The sequence below is a fragment of the Octopus bimaculoides genome, chromosome 15 (genome assembly GCF_046866305.1).
Source record: "Octopus bimaculoides isolate indiv1 chromosome 15, ASM4686630v1, whole genome shotgun sequence".
NCBI classification, from domain to species: Eukaryota; Metazoa; Mollusca; class Cephalopoda; order Octopoda; family Octopodidae; genus Octopus; species Octopus bimaculoides.
Genome location: NC_142942.1, coordinates 33,192,213 through 33,212,477, shown reverse-complemented (window position 1 = coordinate 33,212,477; position 20,265 = coordinate 33,192,213). Strand labels below are relative to the sequence as shown.

Here is a 20,265-nt window from a genome sequence, read left to right as displayed (position 1 = left end):
CCAGTTTAGTCATCGACAACCCGATCATTCAACAGGTTGTACTGGATTCCATCTTACCAGTAAGTTTTATGAGAGCCTCATAAGTGACCTGACATGAACATACATGCATACATACATACATACATACATACATACATACACACACGCATACACGCAAATATCGTATATATATTGCCTTTCCTTTTATAGTGAATTAATAAATGCAAATAATTTTTCAAGTAAAAAAAAAAACTGATAAATAATATAAACAGTGTGTTAGGGATTATTTTATACAGTATTTCCGTGATTAGAATTCAACTAATTAGCCAGCAAATGAGAGCTCTTTTTCTATGGTAACATCACGTCTCTTTCTCGCATATCTATCGTGCGCATGTTTAATAAGATATTGACTTAGCGCCTTTATTATTGTTTAAAAGGTAGAGGTTAAGGCAATTATAAGTATTTTATACTTATAATTTTATGAAAATTAATATTCTGTATAAATTTATAAATCTATAAATATATGAATTCATTTGAATGTTTACTATTTGCAGTCAGTCGTCGTGATTATAACTGTCGATAGTTTTGGCATGGCTTGATAAGCTTTCTCCATACTGGTCGGTTTATCGCTTGGACTTGCCATTTATTATGATCAATTACTTTCACTTCATGTTCCTATTTGCAGTACCTTTGAATCTCAGTCTAGATCTGCCATGATTTCTTTTTCCCTTGCATAGTTGGGCGTAAAAGATTTGTTGTCCATCCTGCGTGCGTCACCCAACCAAAGTAAATTTCTATCAGTGAGAATTCCTAGGAGGCAGACCAGCACACCGTAGAATCTCTTCTTGATCTTGTCAAAGAGAATAATATTCATAATTCGTCGTAGCTGTCTCATCATACATGCATGCAACTTGTCTACTTGAGCTTTATAGACTGTCTGTGTTTCAGTTCCATTCAGCAGGGGAGAACGCACTATAGCCTGGTACACCTTACATTTGACACACAAAGAAATGCCTGTTTTCCAACACCTTTCCGGCAGCTTGCCAAATGAAACACAAGCTTTACTCATTCAATATGTGATTTCCTAGTCCAGTCGTGCAACGAGATGGTGCTGCCTAAGTATTTGAATGCTTTGCACTGGGCCACTTTCATGTCTAATAATAATGTTTTCTGCTACAGGGCATTTAGGTTCTTCACAGGTCGGTTTAGGCATTCGGTTTTTCTGACGTTAATCTTTAGGCTGAACTGTTGTGCAGCTCTGGCAAAGTTATCTATCAGTTTCTGCGTATCTTCAGCGTTGTGAGCAACCAACGCACTATCATCAGCGAACAGCATCTCGCGTATTAGAGCCTTCGTAGCACGCGTCGTTGCTTTATATTGTGCAGTATTGAACAAGTCAGCATCATGCTGCATCTGGATGCAAAACTCCTAACTCCTTCAAAGGCAACTTTCAACACTGCTGCGAGATAAAGGGAGAACACTGCTGGAGCAAGTACGCACCCTTGTTTAACTTCATTTGTCACCATAAATTCGCTTGAAGTACTGCTATCTTGTACTACAAATGCCTTCATTCGTTCGTGCAGGGACCTGACCAAGTTGATGAGCCTTCGCGGACATTCATGTTTCTTAAGAACCACCCAAAGTTCATCACTGGTTACTGTGCCGAAAAGCCTTTGCGAAGTGTATGAACACTGTATAAGCATGTTTTGCTCAATGCATTTTCCCTGAATTTGGCGAAGATAGAATATCATGTCCTCAGTGCTTCTACCGCAACGGAAGTCACACTGAGTCTCAGGTAAGACATTTGGACAGATATACTCATTTAGTCTGTTTTACAGAATACGAGTCTAGATCTTCCCAGCTATTGATAGTAGAGCTTTTCCTCGGTAATTTCCACAGTCCCCTCTCCAAACATTTTGAAAATAGGAATGATACCTGCGTCTTTCCAGCCTTCTGGAATCGTTTCCGTCCACCAGATCTGGAGCACAATGCTATACAAGTTTTCAATAAGCTTCATACCTCCATGCTTCCAGATTTCAGCGAGTATGCCACATCTGCCAGGTATTTTACCCTCTTTCATTTGTTTGACTGCATCATTGAATTCCTTGAATATAGGAATGTCATCTAAAGATTGATGGTTAGCTATTGTGTAACCTTCCCGAGAGCGGTATAGTCCACAACCTTTGAGATATTAAGCAGGCTATCAAAAGTGATTGGCAAATCTGTCAAGGATCTCCGCTTTTTCTTAGAGTACTGTTTTGCCGTCAATAGATATGAGTTTTGTTGTACCCCTTCTCTGTGACCTGTATACTTCTCGAAGTCTTGAGTGTAATGCTTTCATGTCGTTTTTATCTGCTTAATACTGTAGCTCTTCAGCTTTGGCCTCCCACCAAGTTATATATAGTTATATTCAAGTTGTTCCATTTTTCGTCAAGTCTCTTGTTTCCCTTAACCTCTCATCCTTCCAAAGTCATCTAGCTGTTCCTGTAATTCCTGTTTCATTTTAGAGTATCTGAGTTTCGTGGTGTTTAGGTTATTTTTTTGTCAGCATTTTATCTTCATGCTTCCACTCTTGAAGGAAAAAGTGACCTTTGATCTGAACATGTGGTGGTCGGCAGAGCAGTCTGCACCTCTTGGCTCTTGCATCCAAGACATCATTCTGATCTCTTTTTCGGGTAATTACGTTGTCTAATAAGTATCAATGCTGAGAGCGAGGGCGTATCCAAGTGAACTTTGATGGCTTTTGTACATGAAGACAATATTTGAAATTACTAGGTTGAACTCAGAGCAGACGGCTAGAAGAATGAATCTACCCCGGTACCCCAGTACTTAATTTTTTAAAGTCTGGTACTTATTCTATCAGTCGCTTCCGCCGAACCGCTAAGTTACGTGGACGTAAGCACACTGGCACTAGTTGTCATGTGGTAGTGCGGGACAAACGCAGACACAAAGTCATACGCACAGATATATACCTATATATATATATATATATATATATATATATATATATATATATATATATATATATATTCTATAAACTTCTTTTAGTTTCCGTTTACCAAATCCACTCACAAGGTTTTGGTCAGCCCGAGACTATATTAGAAGACAATTGTCCAAGTTTCTAAGTAGTGGGACCGAACCTGAAACCATGCGGTTTGGAAGTAAGCTTCCTACCACACAGCCACGCCTGCACCTTTATTTATGATTGACCGTTAGCTACTAAGCTTTCTTTTTTTATTCTCTGTTTATTTTCTCGTGTTCCTTTCTGTTGAAGAGCGTAGGCTCGAAACATAAAAGACTTTGTCATCTTCCCGAGCGTTAAACTAATACACCTGTTTGTTGTTTACGCATCTGTCTTCGTTCTTTGTTTTTTGTAAATTCCAACAATATATATATATATATATATATATATATATATATATATATATATATATATATATATATATATTGTTTCCACAATAGGGAATGGAATAAATAAAATCCAGGATACTTTTGCTTCATAGCCAGCAGAACCTCGGAAGTAGCAATTTCCCAAACGAGAGTAATCCGCTAACTATAGGTACCAAAGACACCTTAATTATAGCATCTACGGGCTGCTCGAAGCTTACTAACCTCCTACACCTCTAGCCTTGGATCTTATCTTCACACACACACACACACACACACACACACACACACACACACACACACACACACACACACACACACACACACACACACACACACACGCACGCACGCACACACACACACACACACACACACACACACACACACACACACACACACACACACACATATGGGCTATGCAAAATTTAAAAAGTAAAATATTATTCTAGTGTTTGAAAGAAACTGGCTTATCGTTTGAAATTGATTTGGTCTGCGAATGTATAAGTACGATTGGAGATTTTACTACAGTGGCAACAAATGCAACGGTTTAAATATATTTAAATTTAGATATATGAATAATATTTAGATATATAGATAAGTAAATTTAGTGGTGAACCTAGATGTAAAATGTAAGCTAAAAGTAGTAGAAGTATAAAGGTTGAACCAAGACAAAGAAAGAGAACGGAACAAAGCAGATATTGTAGAAAAAAACAATTGAGAGAAACGTGTACCACATCAGATTTTCAGAGACAATCTGTCTCCGAACATCTGATGATGTATCTGATGACTGCGAAATTCCAAGTGGAACTGAATCAATCAGTATATGATGATGATGATGATCATCATCATCATCATCATCATCATCATCATGATCCTATAGTCTCATGAGAGTCAAATTACTAATTGGTTTCTGGCTTCATGGCAGGAGCGGAGAACCAAAAAAATCCTGAACGTGGAAGAAACCCCTCAGGTTAAACGCAAAAAAAGAAACACTTATTTCATTAGAATTTTGTTCCTTGGCTTGGGACCGAAAAGGGGTCGCTCCCATATACAAGATATTTGTTTGTAGGGTGGGGTTGGGGCTGCGAGAATTGGAGTGGGATGGGGGTGTGGATGAGTTGGGAAATGGAGATGGGGATTGTTGGGAGCAGGGCTAATTTCGAAACCCTTCGTGATTATAAATATGTGTGTATAAAGAGCTTCGGTGTATCAAAGTTTGTAATTCCTTAATTACGCTCGTTTCAATGCAACATAGAATATCTATTTCCTGTATATAAATATAAATATAAATATAAATGAATTCATAATACTAAAATATTATGTAAGTGTAAATATTATTATTAATGTAAACTATGTGCATTTCTTGCGATAAAGTACCAAAAGTGTCATCTATCTATCTATCTATCTATCTATCTATCTATCTATCTATCTATCTATCTAACAATCTATCTATCTATCTATCTATCTATCTATCTATCTATCTATCTATCTATCTATCTATCTATCTGTCTATCGTGAATATTGTCGCGCCTCCTTCCTTTAAACGGGAAGGAAGAGCTATTTTCATCATACTTGTGGCTATGGCGAAAGAATGTGTATGGTGGACGCGTCTGAAAGGTCTAGAGACAAAGACTTTCCTCTCTGGGCAATCTCTCATCAACTTCTTCAAGTATCACCTGAAGAGGAAGGTGAGAGTTGAAAGGGAAGTCTTGTCTAGTGAATGCTTCAAAAAAAGATGGGTGAATGTAGCAAGGATGGCACGTGTGAACGACGGAGCCATCTTGAGCATAACCCTATGAACTAAAAAAAAAAAAAAAAAAAATCCAAGAAAAAAAAAGAAAACAAAAAGGCAAAAGAGAGTCACTTACTGTTATAGTTTCTTCAATGAGAATATTGACCAAGGTTACCGTGGTCTTTTCCGTAGGCTTTTCTTTCCACGGCTAAACCTAAACTGTCCTCCCCTCTTTTTACACGAGAACATTACTGTGTGATACACGATCCCTATTGATCGACCTTTTTTTTTTTTTTCTCGATCCCTTTTGATCGAACTCCCCCTTGTTCCCTTCCTACGACCCCTTTTGATCGACACCACCCTTTTTTTTTTCCCTCCCAAAAAGAAAAGCTCTACATTGTATTTGTCCCATCTTCGTTGAGCCCTGTGTGGATAATAAAAGAAATGTATCTATCTATCTATCTATCTATCAAATGTTTCGAAAAAAGATGGATACATGTAGCAAGAATGGCACGTATAAATGACGAAGCCACTTTGAGTATGATTCTATAAAACAGTTAAAATTTTGTAAACAGAGAGTTACTTACGTTTCTTTCATAAATAAAAGAAATTTTATTTAACAAATTGTGACACTAAGGACCGAGGTTGCCGTGGTCTTTTCCGTAGGTTTTTCTTTCCTCGGATAACCTCCCCATTTATTGGGAAATTTTTGTAATATTTTCATTTTCTTTTGTACATACCCCAAACGTTTTCTCGATGCCTTTTCATCGTTATCCCCATTTTAATTTTTTACTTTATTTTCGTCCGCATCGAAAAGAAGAACTCTACATGTGTATTTTGTCCCCTCTATGTTGAGCCCTGTGTGGCTAATAAAAGAAATGTATGTATCTATCTATCTGTCTGTCTGTCTGTCTATCTAGATACACATTCCAACCCCACCGTCCCTATACATCCCATCCCACCCCATCCCTTAGACACCCCATTCTTGCTTCCCCAACTCTCGCCTCCCCTACACTCCAACACCACAGCACAAAGCACACACCACCACACCATACATTACCACACCACATGCCACTATACCACACCACACCACACCACACCGCACACACTAGCACTGACTACTTCCCAGCACCCACAGCAGCGCATACACTGGCACTGACCACTTCCCAACACCTACATCATCATCCACACACCTACACATGCGTACATGCACACGTCAATGTCACTACCATTTTTAACCCCGAGAGGAAGCTTCCTCTTGAGATTAAAAATTGTAGTAATGTTGATTCGCACGGAACAGTCATTTTGAAGTGGTGACAAACATTAGTGCTCACTATAGGGACTACTTTTATCTCTTAGAGAGATTTACTAATTGGTCAAGTTGTTCATGTGTATGTATGTATGTATGTGTATGTATATATACAGTGGGGGGAAATAAATATTCGTACGTGTCAACATTATTTATTTAATTTCTAATGACCATAAATGGGATATATCAATACTATATTTGCATACACATGCATAAACTAAGAATATGCAAAAGAAACTAATAAATTATAGTAACTAATAAATTTATATACAATTATAAATATTTAGGGGTAAAAAAAGTATTCGTACAGAATAAATTTATGAGTTTCTATGCCACAAAATACTGTTAAAATATTTTTTTTTACTAGAAGTTTCTCGTTTGTTCCAATAATCTTATCAGTGGTCATTTTTAAGTGTCTAAACGCTAGCTTCTTCATTCAGCACTGAGACAACCTAAAGTAGTGTCGTAATAATGGCAAAAAGTAAAGAACTCACAAATTCAGTGAAAAACTTAATTATTGAACAGTGGAAAGCAGGTAAAAGTTACAGGAAAATATCAGAGACCCTTTGTATTCCATTTTCTATATCTTCATTTATTCAAAGATATAAAAAATTGGGAACTGTTGAAAACAAAATAAGATCCGGTGCACCACGCAAGATTTCCCCTAGATCTTTAAGAAAAATGAAGTGAAGTATAAAAAAAAAAAAACGCAATGATCGCCAGAAAGGAGTTGCAAGAAGATTTGTTAGCTTCAGGGACTAGTGTTACACTATGAACAATCAGCAGTGAACTTCATAGGAATGAGCTGAAGTGATGCTCTCCTAGTAAAACTCCACTGTTGACTAAAAGGCATAGAGATGCCCGTTTAAAATTTGTTTATGAACATAAAGATAAATCTGATACATTCTGGGAAAATGTTCTTTGGACAGACGAGTCGAAAATTGAATTGTTTGGACGAAATACGCGTAGCCATGTTTGGAGGAAAGATGGTACCACCTATTCGCCGAAAAACACAATTCCTACTGTAAAATTTGGAGGCGGCAACATCATTGTGTAGGGGTGTTTCTCTGCAAATGGCACTGGCAATTTACATGTGATAGATGGTAGAATGAATGCAGAGATGTACCAAAATATTTTGAACAATAATTTATGGGACACTGTAGAAAAGCTACAGCTTTGTGAAGGGTGGGTTTCACAACAGGATATCGACCCTAAGCACACGGCTTAGTCTACCAAAAATGGATTGTCAATCACAATATAAAATTATTAGAATGGCCAAGCCAGTCACCTGACTGGAACCCCATTGAAAATTTGTGGTGATATTTGAAAATTAAAACTCATTCAAGAGCCCCAATGTGCATTCCAGATTTGAAGAAAATTTGTCAAGAAGAATGGGAAAAAATTCCTAAAGAAACATGCGAATCATTGATTTAGGACTAGAAGAGATTGGTTGAAGTGGAACTTAATAATGGTTATGCTACGAAGTATTAAAACAGAATTATCAATTATTTAAGTTCTGTACGAATACTTTTTTCACCCTTAGATATTTATATTTGTATATAAATTCATTAGTTACTATAATTTATTAGTTTCTTTTGCATATTCTTAGTTTATGTATGTGTATGCAAATATAGTGTTGGTATATCCCATTTATGTTCATTAGAAATTTTGACATATCCGAATATTTATCCCCCCCCCCCCACTGTATATGTATAATAAATGTATGTATGCATGTATGCATATATATAGACGCGAAACATATGGTATAATTATGAAAAGAGCAAATTTTAGCCATTTCTCAGCAGACTGAAAAAATGATGAACAACCTTAATCGATTATTGGGTTCTCATCCTATTGGGTTCTCATCAGAGGCATCCACATCATTTTGACAATCTCTAGATAAGCAAGCAGCGAATATATATATATATATATATATATATATATATATATATATATATATATATATATATATATATATATATATATATATATATATATATATATATGCATATATATATATATATATATATATATATATATATATATACATATGTGTGTGTGTGTGTGTATATGTATATATATATGTATATGTATGTATGTATGTATATATATATGTATGTATATATATGTATATATGTATGTATATATACCTATATATATGTATGTATATATGTATATATATATGTATGTATATATATATGTATATATATATATGTATATATATATATATATATATATATATATATATATATATATATATATATATATATATATATATATATATATATATATATATATATATAGATATATACACATATATATATAGCAATTAGAAAATGGAAGAGAATATGCGGTACCCATCGACTTGCAGACAGTGTATTCCGTTGAATTAATTAATTTATTTTGTAACTAAAATGACAAAAACCACAGAATCCTCAACCCCTAACTCTCTTGCATTATATATATATATATATATATATATATATATATATATATATATATATATATATATATATATATATATATATATATATATATATATATATGTACCGTACATAAGTTGAAATTGCACATTTTCGTTGACATAATATTGTCTTAAAGTAAAAAATAATTTTGTTTTAAAATTTTCACATCAGGCTTTGAAAAGATTACTACACATACTTGACTCATAATCTTCCTCCACAAGTGTAGAGAATTTTTGAAAGAATTATCCTTTGTGCATGAGCATGCATGAATACAGAAAGTAATTTCATTTATAACTTCTGATAGTCCGTTTCGAAACGATTTTGGAAAACGATTTTTAAATCTGATTGACTGCAAATTTCTTATCCTCATCTCCTCTTAGAAAATCACAAGTTTCGACCAGTGATTAGAATCTCAAGCGAACTTCTTATTTATAAAACCTAAAAGAAAGCAGGAACAGCAAGTATGTTTCGATTGTCTGGAGTGGAATTTAGAGATGAGGTGGTTCCATCTTTTGGTGTAGATTTTGTTCCTGGATCTTTACCATCACCTGCGGAAGATATAGTATCAGAAAGACCTAGAGTGGTATTTAGAGATGAGGTGGTTCCATCTTTTGGTGTAGATTTTGTTCCTGGATCTTTACCATCACCTGCGGAAGATATAGTATCAGAAAGACCTGGAGTGGTATTTAGAGATGAGGTGGTTCCATCTTTTGGTATAGATTTTGTTCCTGGATCTTTACCATCACCTGCGGAAGATATAGTATCAGAAAGACCTGGAGTGGTATTTAGAGATGAGGTGGTTCCATCTTTTCGTATAGATTTTGTTCCTGGATCTTTACCATCACCTGCGGAAGATATAGTATCAGAAAGACCTGGAGTGGTATTTAGAGATGAGGTGGTTCCATCTTTTGGTGTAGATTTTGTTCCTGGATCTTTACCATCACCTGCGGAAGATATAGTATCAGAAAGACCTGGAGTGGTATTTAGAGATGAGGTGGTTCCATCTTTTGGTGTAGATTTTGTTCCTGGATCTTTACCATCACCTGCGGAAGATATAGTATCAGAAAGACCTGGAGTGGTATTTAGAGATGAGGTGGTTCCATCTTTTCATGTAGATTTTGGTCCTGGATCTATACCATCACCTGCGGAAGATATAGTATCAGAAAGACCTGGAGTGGTATTTAGAGATGAGGTGGTTCCATCTTTTGGTGTAGATTTTGTTCCTGGATCTTTACCATCACCTGCGGAAGATATAGTATCAGAAAGACCGGGAGTGGTATTTAGAGATGACGTGGTTCCATCTTTTCGTATAGATTTTGTTCCTGGATCTTTACCATCACCTACGGAAGATATAGTATCAGAAAGACCTGGAGTGGTATTTAGAGATGAGGTGGTTCCGTCTTTTGATGTAGATTTTGGTCCTGGATCTTTACCATCATCTGCGGAAGATATAGTATCAGAAAGACCTGGAGTGGTATTTAGAGATGAGGTGGTTCCATCTTTTGGCATAGCTTTTGTTCCTGGATCTTTATCATCACCTGCGGAAGATATAGTATCAGAAAGACCTGGAGTGATATTTAGAGATGAGGTGGTTCCATCTTTTGATGCAGATTTCCTTCCTGGATTTTTACCATCATTCGAGGAAGATATAGTATCAGAAAGACCTGGAGTGGTATTTAGAGATGAGGTGGTTCCATCTTTTGGTATAGATTTTGTTACTGGATCTTTATCATCACCTGCGGAAGATATAGTATCAGAAAGACCTAGAGTGATATTTAGAGATGAGGAGGTTCCATCTTTTGATGCAGATTTCCTTCCTGGATTTTTACCATCATTTGAGGAAGATATAGTATCAGAAAGACCTGGAGTGGTATCTACAGATGAGGAGGTTCCATCTTTTGATGTAGATTTTCTTTCTGAATCTTTACCATCATCAGTAGAATTTACAGGGAGTTGGACTCCTAATGAACTTGTGTATGCTAGATTGATTCCAGATATTGGAGATCAAACAACTGAAATTGAAGACATTACAAACTTGTCCATACCTAGAAGTAGATTTCCTAAAATGTTATTTCCACCCCTTTCTGAGCTGTCGTCATCTGGAGAAGATATTTCCGAAGATGAAAGTTTGCCCGGATTAAGACACTGAAAAAGATATTTCCGAAGATGAAAGTTTGACCAAATTTTGTGAGCCAATCAATGGGGACACATCTGAAAGAGAAAGTGTTGATGAAGAAGAAAAATGTTTTGGAACATATGAACTATTGACTGAACCACTTATATCTTCGTTCACATCTAACGATTTGTATCCACGTCTTGTCGAGGTTTCACTACCTGAAGACGAAGACACCTCACCTTTGCGTATATCTGAAAGACCTCTTGCTAAAAGGTTTCCACCTTTTGCAGAACTATCCTCATCTGTGGAAGAAACTGATGAGAATTCTGAAATTATGGCATATTGAATGAACTGTTTTTATCCAGAAATTTCGAGAGGTCTGCAAAAATATTAGCTGCTGAACTTTAAACAGAACAGAAGGTCTAATCGAATATATTTTCTTATCAAAACCTGAAAACTCCCCCACCCCAATTCTACAATAAAAGTGTTCAAATTATTAACATGCACCAAAATTCACTGTGGTCAATCAGATATCAATAACAAATATAACAGATTCAGTTCAATAATATAGATTGAATAAAATGAAAACATTCTCAATTCCTATTAGTTTACTTTATTATTTAATTGTTCTCTGAAAAACGACTTCTTAGTCTTCTTCAATGTAGAACAACAGAAAAAGGTAAATGGTAGCATTCATCATGTTGTTGACATTTAGAACAGACACGATCCACTGTATCTGATATCAAAAAGTCTTTCCAGTTATGAACATTCAATATTTTTATGACAAGTACAAGTACTACATTGTGTCTAATACAGAGTATTATCTTTACGTCTCTGATATAAAATAATAATAATAATCCTTTCTACTAAAGGCACAAGGCTTGGAAATTTTTTTGTTAGGGGAGACTAGTCGATTACATCGACCCCCAGTATTTCACTGGTACTTAATTTATCGACCCCAAAAGGACGAAAGACAAATTCGACCTAAGTTAACTTAGAACGTGGTGACAAACGAAATACCACAAAACATTTCGCCTGGCGTGCTGGAGATGTCGCAGCCTCAGCGCACAGCATTCCCACAGCATTCCCAGTCCTTCAGTCAGTAGCTGCTGACAGAAGATGGACCGTCTGACTAGCGGAACACGTCTTTTCCTCAGAAAACGGGCAGTTTCCATGAGCACTATCTTTTGAATTTCTGCCATTTTGGGGTTTCCTTATATTTGAGCTGGGTAGCAATCAGCCCCTTTTGCTATCATTCCCAGGGCACCTATGACAACAGGTATTGTTTTAATCTTTAGGTTCCACATTTTGCGAATTTCTATTCCAAGATCTTTATACTTGCTCAGTTTTTGGTAGGTCTTGAACGATACGTTTATATCGATTGAGACAGTCATATCAATGAGGAGGCATGATTCTGGCAAGTCTGAAGTCTTTCAATATGATGTTTGGCCTATTTGCATCTATCTTTCTGTCAGTTTGAATGGTGAAGTTCCAGATGAGTGAAATGTGATTATTTTCCAGCACTGTAGGTGGTTTGTGTTCCCACCAGTTTTTATCATGGGGCAAGTCCAGGTTTTTGTAAATTACCCAGTGAATATATTGTGCAGCACTATCATGCCTGTTGAGATACTCTGTAGGCGCAAGAAGACTGCACATGGAGACAACATGATCAATGGTTTCATTTTGTTGTTGACATAGACGACATGTTGGGAAGCTGCCGTTCTTTAATATGTTTGCCTGGTAGTTCCTTATAGGAAGGCATTGATCTTGGGCTGCTATGATAAACCCTTCTGTTTCAGATTTTAAGCCAAAAGCCATTAGCCATTGATGGGTAAGGGCTTTGTCAACATCGGCGTTATTCGTTCTCTTTGGGTATTTGCTATTAAGAGGTTTTTCTTGCCATTTATCAGCTGGAATATCTAAGGCAGCAGTTTTAGCACGGGTTTTCATGCGCTTAGCTTTTTCTGCGCTTAGCTTTTTCTGCGCTTGTTTCTAGTATGTCTAATTCCGGAATTTGTTGTATTTGGAATTCACTTAGATATTCCTTTGCCTGTTTTGTTACTGAGTATGATGCTTTCTTGTTTTCATGTTTTGAGACAAGTTTTAACAACCAGTCCTCAGAGTTTTTCAGGTTGGTGTCTAGGCCAATCGTGGCAATCTTCATTGTTAATGCCAGTTGTAAAAGTCCACGGCCACCCTCTTTTCTTGGTAGATAAAACCGTTCTATATCTGCCTTAGGGTGGTGCATTCTATGCATTGTCAACAGTTTTCGTATTTTTTTGTCAAGATTATATATTTCAGTAATTGACCAGTTAATGATATTGAAACTGTAAGTCACGATTGGTATGGCTAAAGCAGTGATCACTTCGATCCTGTTTCTTGCATTGTATTGCTTTCACCCTGCGATCACATTCTCTTCTGATCCTTTCCCTCATCACTGAATGCCTGATTCCGTCCCCTTCAAGTACCCCTAGGTATTTGTAGCTCTCCGCTGGTTCTAACTCTTTTATGACATTCTGCTGGTCAGGGTTAATGTTAGATGTTTCTGTCATTTTTCTTTTGATAAAGGTAGCTTTTGTACATATATCGAGACCAAATTGCATCCTGATATAATCACTGAATTGTTTAAAAATCGTGTGTTGGTCATTTTTTTGCTGATGGAATTTTATTTCATTGGGTAAATGCTGCATAGAGTTTGAGTTGTGTTTGTGGGTTGTCTTGTTTAGGTTGTATTATTGAATTGATAGTGTCTTGCGTAGGATGTGGGCTGTTCCTAGTAGAGCTATTTTCTGGATAGTGTGGTACATAGCTTCTACGTTTTATTTTTTGGATATTATTATTATTATTATTATTATTATTATTATTATTATTATTATTATTATTATTATTATTATTATTATTATTATTATTTTATGTTTGACTTTTGTTTTGCATTTGTACAAGTTGGATCCAAGTCTCACCCAGAGACCTCAAGAGACAACAAGTTAGAAGTTCATGTAGGTGTTATGCCTAGGGTACCATATATTTGGATTTGTACAGTTTTGTTCAAGTGAATGTTTAAGAAACCATAAGAAAATTATGTTTGCTTTAAAATTTGAGATCACATAGACAGTATTTTACGTAGGATATGGGCAGTTCCCATGAGCACTATCTTTTGGACTTCAGCCATTTTGGGGTTTCCTGGTATCTGAGCTAGGTAGTAATCAGCCCGTTTCGCTGTCATTCCCAGGGCACCTATGACAATAGGTATTGTTTTCGTCTTCAGATTCCACATTTTGCTAATTTCTATTTCAAGATCTTTATATTTGCTCAGTTTTTGGTAGGTCTTGACAGATACGTTTATATCAATTGGGACAGTCATATCAATGAGGAGGCATGATTTTTGTCTGAAGTCTTTCAGTATGATGTCTGGCCTATTTGCGTCTATCTTTCTGTCAGTTTGAATGGTGAAGTTCCAGAGGAGTGCAATGTGATCATTTTCAAGTACTGGGGGTGGTTTGTGTTCCCACCAGTTTTTATCATGGGGCAAGTCCAGGTTTTTGCATATTACCCAGTGAATATATTGTGCAGCTCTATCATGCCTGTTGAGATACTCTGTAGGCGCAAGCAGACTGCACATGGAGACAACATGATCGATGGTCTCATTTTGTTGTTGGCATATACGACATAATGGGGAGCTGCCGTTCTTTAATATGTTGGCCTGGTAGTTCTTTGTAGGTAGGCATTGATCTTGGGCTGCTATGATAAACCCCTCTGTTTCTGATTTCAATCCAGAGGCCATTAACCATTGGTGGGTAAGGGCTTTGTCAATATCTGCATTATTCGCTCTTTATTATTATTATTATTATTATTATTATTATTATTATTGTTGTTATTATTATTATTATTATTATTATTATTATTATTATTATTATTGAATCGCTAGCACGCTAGACAAAATGCTTAGCGGTATTTCGCCCGTCGCTACGTTCTGAGTTCAAATTCCCTTTCGAGGTCGATAAATTAAAAATTAACTATCAGTTGTGTACAGTAGTCGACCAAATCGACTGGTCCCCTCTCCAAAATTTTCAGGCCTTGTGCCTATAGTAGAAAGGATTGTTGTTGTTGTTATTATTATTATTATTATTATTATTATTATTATTATTATTATTATTATTATTATTATTAGTAGTAGTAGTAGTAGTACTGTTGTTTTACATTTAATCTGCATGTTTGAAACAATCACTTGCCGGACACATCCAGCGCCCTAGGACAAGTGAAGGTTAAGAGATGTTGAAATATAACTGAAAGCTTGACGAGGGGGAAGTGGCGAGGGTAGTAGAATAATACCTCCATATAATGTAACACGGACATTTAAATTAATAAGGTTTTTCTAAGGATGTGGGCAGTACTTGTCAGCATAACCTTTTGGATTTCCCTGAGACACGGTTCTCCTGGGATGTTGTCTAAATGTTTGTCATCCCATTTTTATCACACCTAGGGCATAAACAATGACAAGAACAGTTTTTACTTTAAGATTCCACATTACTATTATTATTATTATTATTATTATTATTATTATTATTATTATTATTATTATTATTATTATTATTATTATTATTATCATTATTATTATTATTATTATTATTATTATGATCATCATCATCATCATTACTGTTATGTGAGAGAGCAGTGCACACCATCAACGTGACACTGGGGTACAAATATATGAAGCCCAGTACACCCATCAAGGCTACCTGTCTGATAAGGGTACACCAGGCACATGCATCACAACCATATGTGGTGATTTCATATCAAGATAAACAGTGCATGACCTTGCAGGTGAAGCCCAGTTAGAATTTTTTTTCAGGTGAGTAGCCCATCCCGCTCAAAAGGTCCCTGAATAAGGGTTGTTTAAGGAAGTTGAGCGAAACACTCATGTTCCCAGAGATGAATCATTCAAATCCCAAACAATTTCTCTCAACACATGGCTATGATGCTCCACCACTATCTCTGCGCGTGGTCTGAGACACACATATCGTCAATCACTAAGTGACATGCTCAACTGGTTAATGTTAAACAACTGACAAGCAAATCTGGTATCGAGCAGAATATTTGCAGTGGCATATCTTTTATACCAATAATAATAATCATAATAATAATAATAATAATAATGATAATAATAACATGGACAGGGAGAAATATTTGGAACTAAAAGAAGAAATACAGAGAAAATGGGAACAGGTAAAAGCACAAGATGCCACAGACAGAAAGCCCCTACCAAAAGTCAGTATGGATAAGAACCTGAAGGAGTTGATTAAAATTGGCAATAATGTAATAGATGAGATAAAATCAACAACAATAGAACCACTAAATATAACTAGCCTATGCTACAGTTGCAGCTATTTCTGAAGCAAAAGACATAAAACTAAAAAAGAAAACTACTCAACAGAAGAAAAGACAACCAAATTGGAAAGAAAACTTAGAAAAGGATATACAATGCATTAGAGGCAACCTATCAATACTGACGGAAATAAGTAACGGAAACCAGGCCTACCAAAGAAAAGCCAAGAAAATATCCAAAAAGCATGGGATAAAAAAAAAATGAAATACCTGAAGCAAAAGAAAACCTAAAGCAAAAAATCCAAGCAAAGGCACAACGACTGTTACGATGTATAAAGAGAAGTAAACAATTTAGACAAAATAAATTATTTAAAGATGGAAAGAAATTTTACAGGGAACTCGGTAAACAACAAATAAATGTTAAGCAACCGCCAAAGAAAGAGGATATGGAAAATTTCTGGAGTACGATATGGGAAAATGAAAAGCAACATAATGAAGATGCAGAATGGATTAAGGAACAAGAAACACTCCTGGAAAATAAAGAAGTATAGGAATGGGAAGATATTCAAAAGGAGGAGGTCAACCTGGCCCTGAAAAAGGCCAGCAATTGGAAGTCACCGGGAATAGATCAAGTACCAAACTTCTGGATCAAACAGCTAGTTGATATACATGGAGATATGTCATCAGGATACAACGAAATAATGAAAAACCCAAAATAGCCCAGACTGGTTGACACAGGGAGTGACATACCTAATACCAAAAACAAATGACTCAGAAAATCCAAAGAACTACTGACCAATCACCTGTCTACCAACAATGTATAAAATATTAACATCTGTAATCACTGAAAGAACATACACATTCCTAGAAGAAAACAACCTACTACCACCAGAACAAAAGAGGGAGCTACGGAGGCAAGGACCAATTGCTGATAAACAAAATGAACCTTGAAGACTGCAAAACCAGGAAAACGAACCTGAGCACATCATGGATCGACTATAAAAAGGCGTTTGATAGTATACCTCACTCATGGATTCTGAAAGTGATGGAAGTATACAAAGTATCCCCAACTCTCAGCAAGTTTATGAAACACTGCATGAATACATGCATAGATGGGAAACTACGTTGACGCTGAACCATTCCAGTGGATCAATAACAAGCAGACCAATCAAAATCAAAAGTGGTATCTTCCAAGGGGACTCGTTGTCACCCTTAATATTCTGCTTGGCACTGGCATCATTAAGTACCATGCTCAACAAAACCGGATATAGATATGAGATCAAGAAGAAAAAAGGGAGTCATCTGTTCAACATGGATGATCTGAAAATATACTCAAAAAATGACGAACAACAAGAAGGTCTACTTGCTACGGTTAAAAAATTCAGTGCTGATATCAGGATGCAGTTTGGACTGGAGAAATGCGCGAAAGCCACTTTCATAAGAGGCAAACTGACATGTACTGCGGATATCCACGTAGATACCGAAGCAAGAATTCAAGTACTTGACCAGGAAGAAGCATATAAATACTTTGGCATAGACGAAAGTAACGGCCTAAAATATTCAGCAATGAAAGAGAAGATTAGAAAAAAGTACTACAGGAGAGTACGGTTAGTAACAAAGACTGAACTCAACGCTGCAAACAAAATAGAGGCCATTAACACTCTTGCAGAACCAATCGTAGCTTACAGTTTCAACATAATCAACTGGCAAATGAGCGAAATAAAGAGGCTAGACCCCAAGACAAGAAAACTACTAACCATGGCTCGAATGAACCACCCAAAAGCGGACTTGAACAGTATTTCTTTACCGAGAAGCATGGGAGGAAGAGGACTAACGCAGTTAGAATTATCTTACAAAACCACCACTGTAGAATTAAATACATATCTTTAGCTGTCAAAAGATCCTCTAAAGAAGCTTGTGCACCAGCATGAAAAAGTAAAGAATCTATACTCGGAATACAAAGAATCTGTGCAGTTTAAGAAACAACTGAAGACGGAAGAACCTAGGATGAAGGTGAGTGAGAAAGTAACCCAGTTTGCTAAAAGAATTAAGGAAGAGATGAAAAAGCAAGCCCAGAAGAAGAGCAAAGAAGAATGGTTAGAAAAACCGATGCATGGCCGATACCCATCTAGAGTGAACAAACCAGACGTAGAAAAACGAGACACTCATGTATGAGTGAAGAGCTCAGGACTGAAGGCTGAAACCGAAGGTTTTATTATAGCAGCACAAGATCAAAGCTTGGCAACCAGGGCTTACCACAACAAAATAATGAACGATGGCAGTGACCCGAAATGCAGAATGTGTCATGAGTAGGATGAAACAGTGGACCGCATCTTAACTGGATGCACAGCGCTTGCAAAAAACCGAATATATTCATAGACACGATAGAGTAGCGCAATATATCCATTGGAAGATATGCAAACACTACCAGCTTCAGAAATATGGTACCAGCATAAACCTGAAACTGTGACCGGAAAAGATGATGTCACAGTACTCTGGGACATGCCAATCAACACCGATGAAGATATCAAGGAAAACCTGCCGGACATAATCATCAAAGATGGGAAGAATAAGAAATGCTTAATGATAGATGTGACAGTACCGTCAGAGAGAAATGTGTCCATTAAAGAAGTTGAGAATTTATTTTAACTACAAAGACCTAGAAATAGAAGTGACCAAGATGTGGGGAATGAAAAGCAGCACAGCACCAGTGGTGATTGGAGCGTTAGGGCTAATTAAAAAGGGCCTTGATAAGCAGCTCAATAAACTCCCTTGCAGTGTTAACGTGGAAGAACTTCAGAAAATAGTGTTGCTAGGTTCCGCACACATTTACGCCGTGTACTCTCCATGAGATGAGGACCTGCTGTGACCCTAGGGTCAAGGAATGACACCGGTTCAGCAGAAGACAACGGACCATATTTAATTTTTAGAAATTATTATTAATAATAATAATAATATTAAAAATAATAATAATAATAATAATAATAATAATAATAATAATAATAATAATAATAATAATAATAATAATAATAATGTAAAAATTAACACTTCCTTCTCCAAGTCTAGATTCGAAACCGAATCTAAGAATTCTCGGTCGTCCAAGCCACCATGATTCAACAGGCGCGAAAAAAGTTTTTTTTTTTTTTTGTCCTGTCAAAAAGTGATTGATCATCTCTCTTTGACCTACGGTCTTAGCCATGTCAGACGAAATTCAAATGGACAGGAGCTGACCAATTTAGGCACCATCTCTGCTACAGTATGTCTGTCCTTCTAGCTGCCACGATTATTATAAATACGGTGGTCAGCAGAGGAACAGACAGGAGAGGCCTAGCAGACACACGAGAAAGGCCTACGACACGACAGAAGGTTTTGGCAGACCGCAGAGACCGAGAGAAATGTTCGAAGTTCCACGGTAGACTACTGTCTCAGATTAACTACGCGCGCACACGCACACACACACACGCGCGCGCACGCACGCACAGACAGACACACACACACACACACACACACACACACACACACACACACACACACACACACATTCATTTCTGACATATCACTTCCACAGTTTCTATTTCTATATCACTTCCTGTTTCTATTTCTAGCAACTCGTAGCAGTTGTCAACATATGCATGTAGTGAAGAATTATGTGTACCTACGCCGAATTAAGTCCACTGAATAAATTAATTTTACTATGAATCGATGTAATTCATTTGTTTACTTCAAAGAAATCCACATTCTTATTGCATTTGTTTACCTGATACACATTTAACCACTGCAATAGTAGTAGTAGTAGTAGTAGTAGTAGTAGTAGTAGTAGTAGTAGTAGTAGTAGTAGTAGTAGCAGTAGTAGTGGTAGTAGTAGTAATAATAATAATAATAATAATAATAATAATAATAATAAACTATGCTCGGAGATAAATCTATCAACAAAAAAATACAGACGAATACAGAT

General features: G+C 36.4%; 2 protein-coding genes across 2 annotated transcripts in view; both read left to right on the top strand.

Annotated features, from left to right (window-relative positions):
- The window catches only part of LOC149132489 (uncharacterized), a 43,751-nt gene extending 32,164 nt beyond the window's left edge, over window positions 1–11,587 (top strand). Inside the window, exon 2 of the mRNA XM_089363669.1 lies at window positions 9,044–11,587. Coding sequence (XP_089219795.1) covers window positions 9,336–11,021 — 1,686 coding nt within the window. The 5' untranslated portion in view covers window positions 9,044–9,335 and the 3' untranslated portion in view covers window positions 11,022–11,587. The remainder of the gene's footprint in view (window positions 1–9,043) is intronic.
- A 5,752-nt stretch (window positions 11,588–17,339) lies between these two features.
- Window positions 17,340–18,200, top strand: LOC149132488 (uncharacterized). The gene has a single exon (XM_089363928.1). It carries the CDS (start codon window positions 17,340–17,342, stop codon window positions 18,198–18,200), a length of 861 nt encoding a protein of 286 aa, XP_089220054.1.
- The last annotated feature ends 2,065 nt before the right edge of the window (window positions 18,201–20,265 follow it).

What these genes read in the sequence shown, in the direction of transcription:
- LOC149132488 (XM_089363928.1), top strand. Translation starts at nt 17,340, where the DNA reads ATGGATTCTGAAAGTGATGGAAGTATACAAAGTATCCCCAACTCTCAG.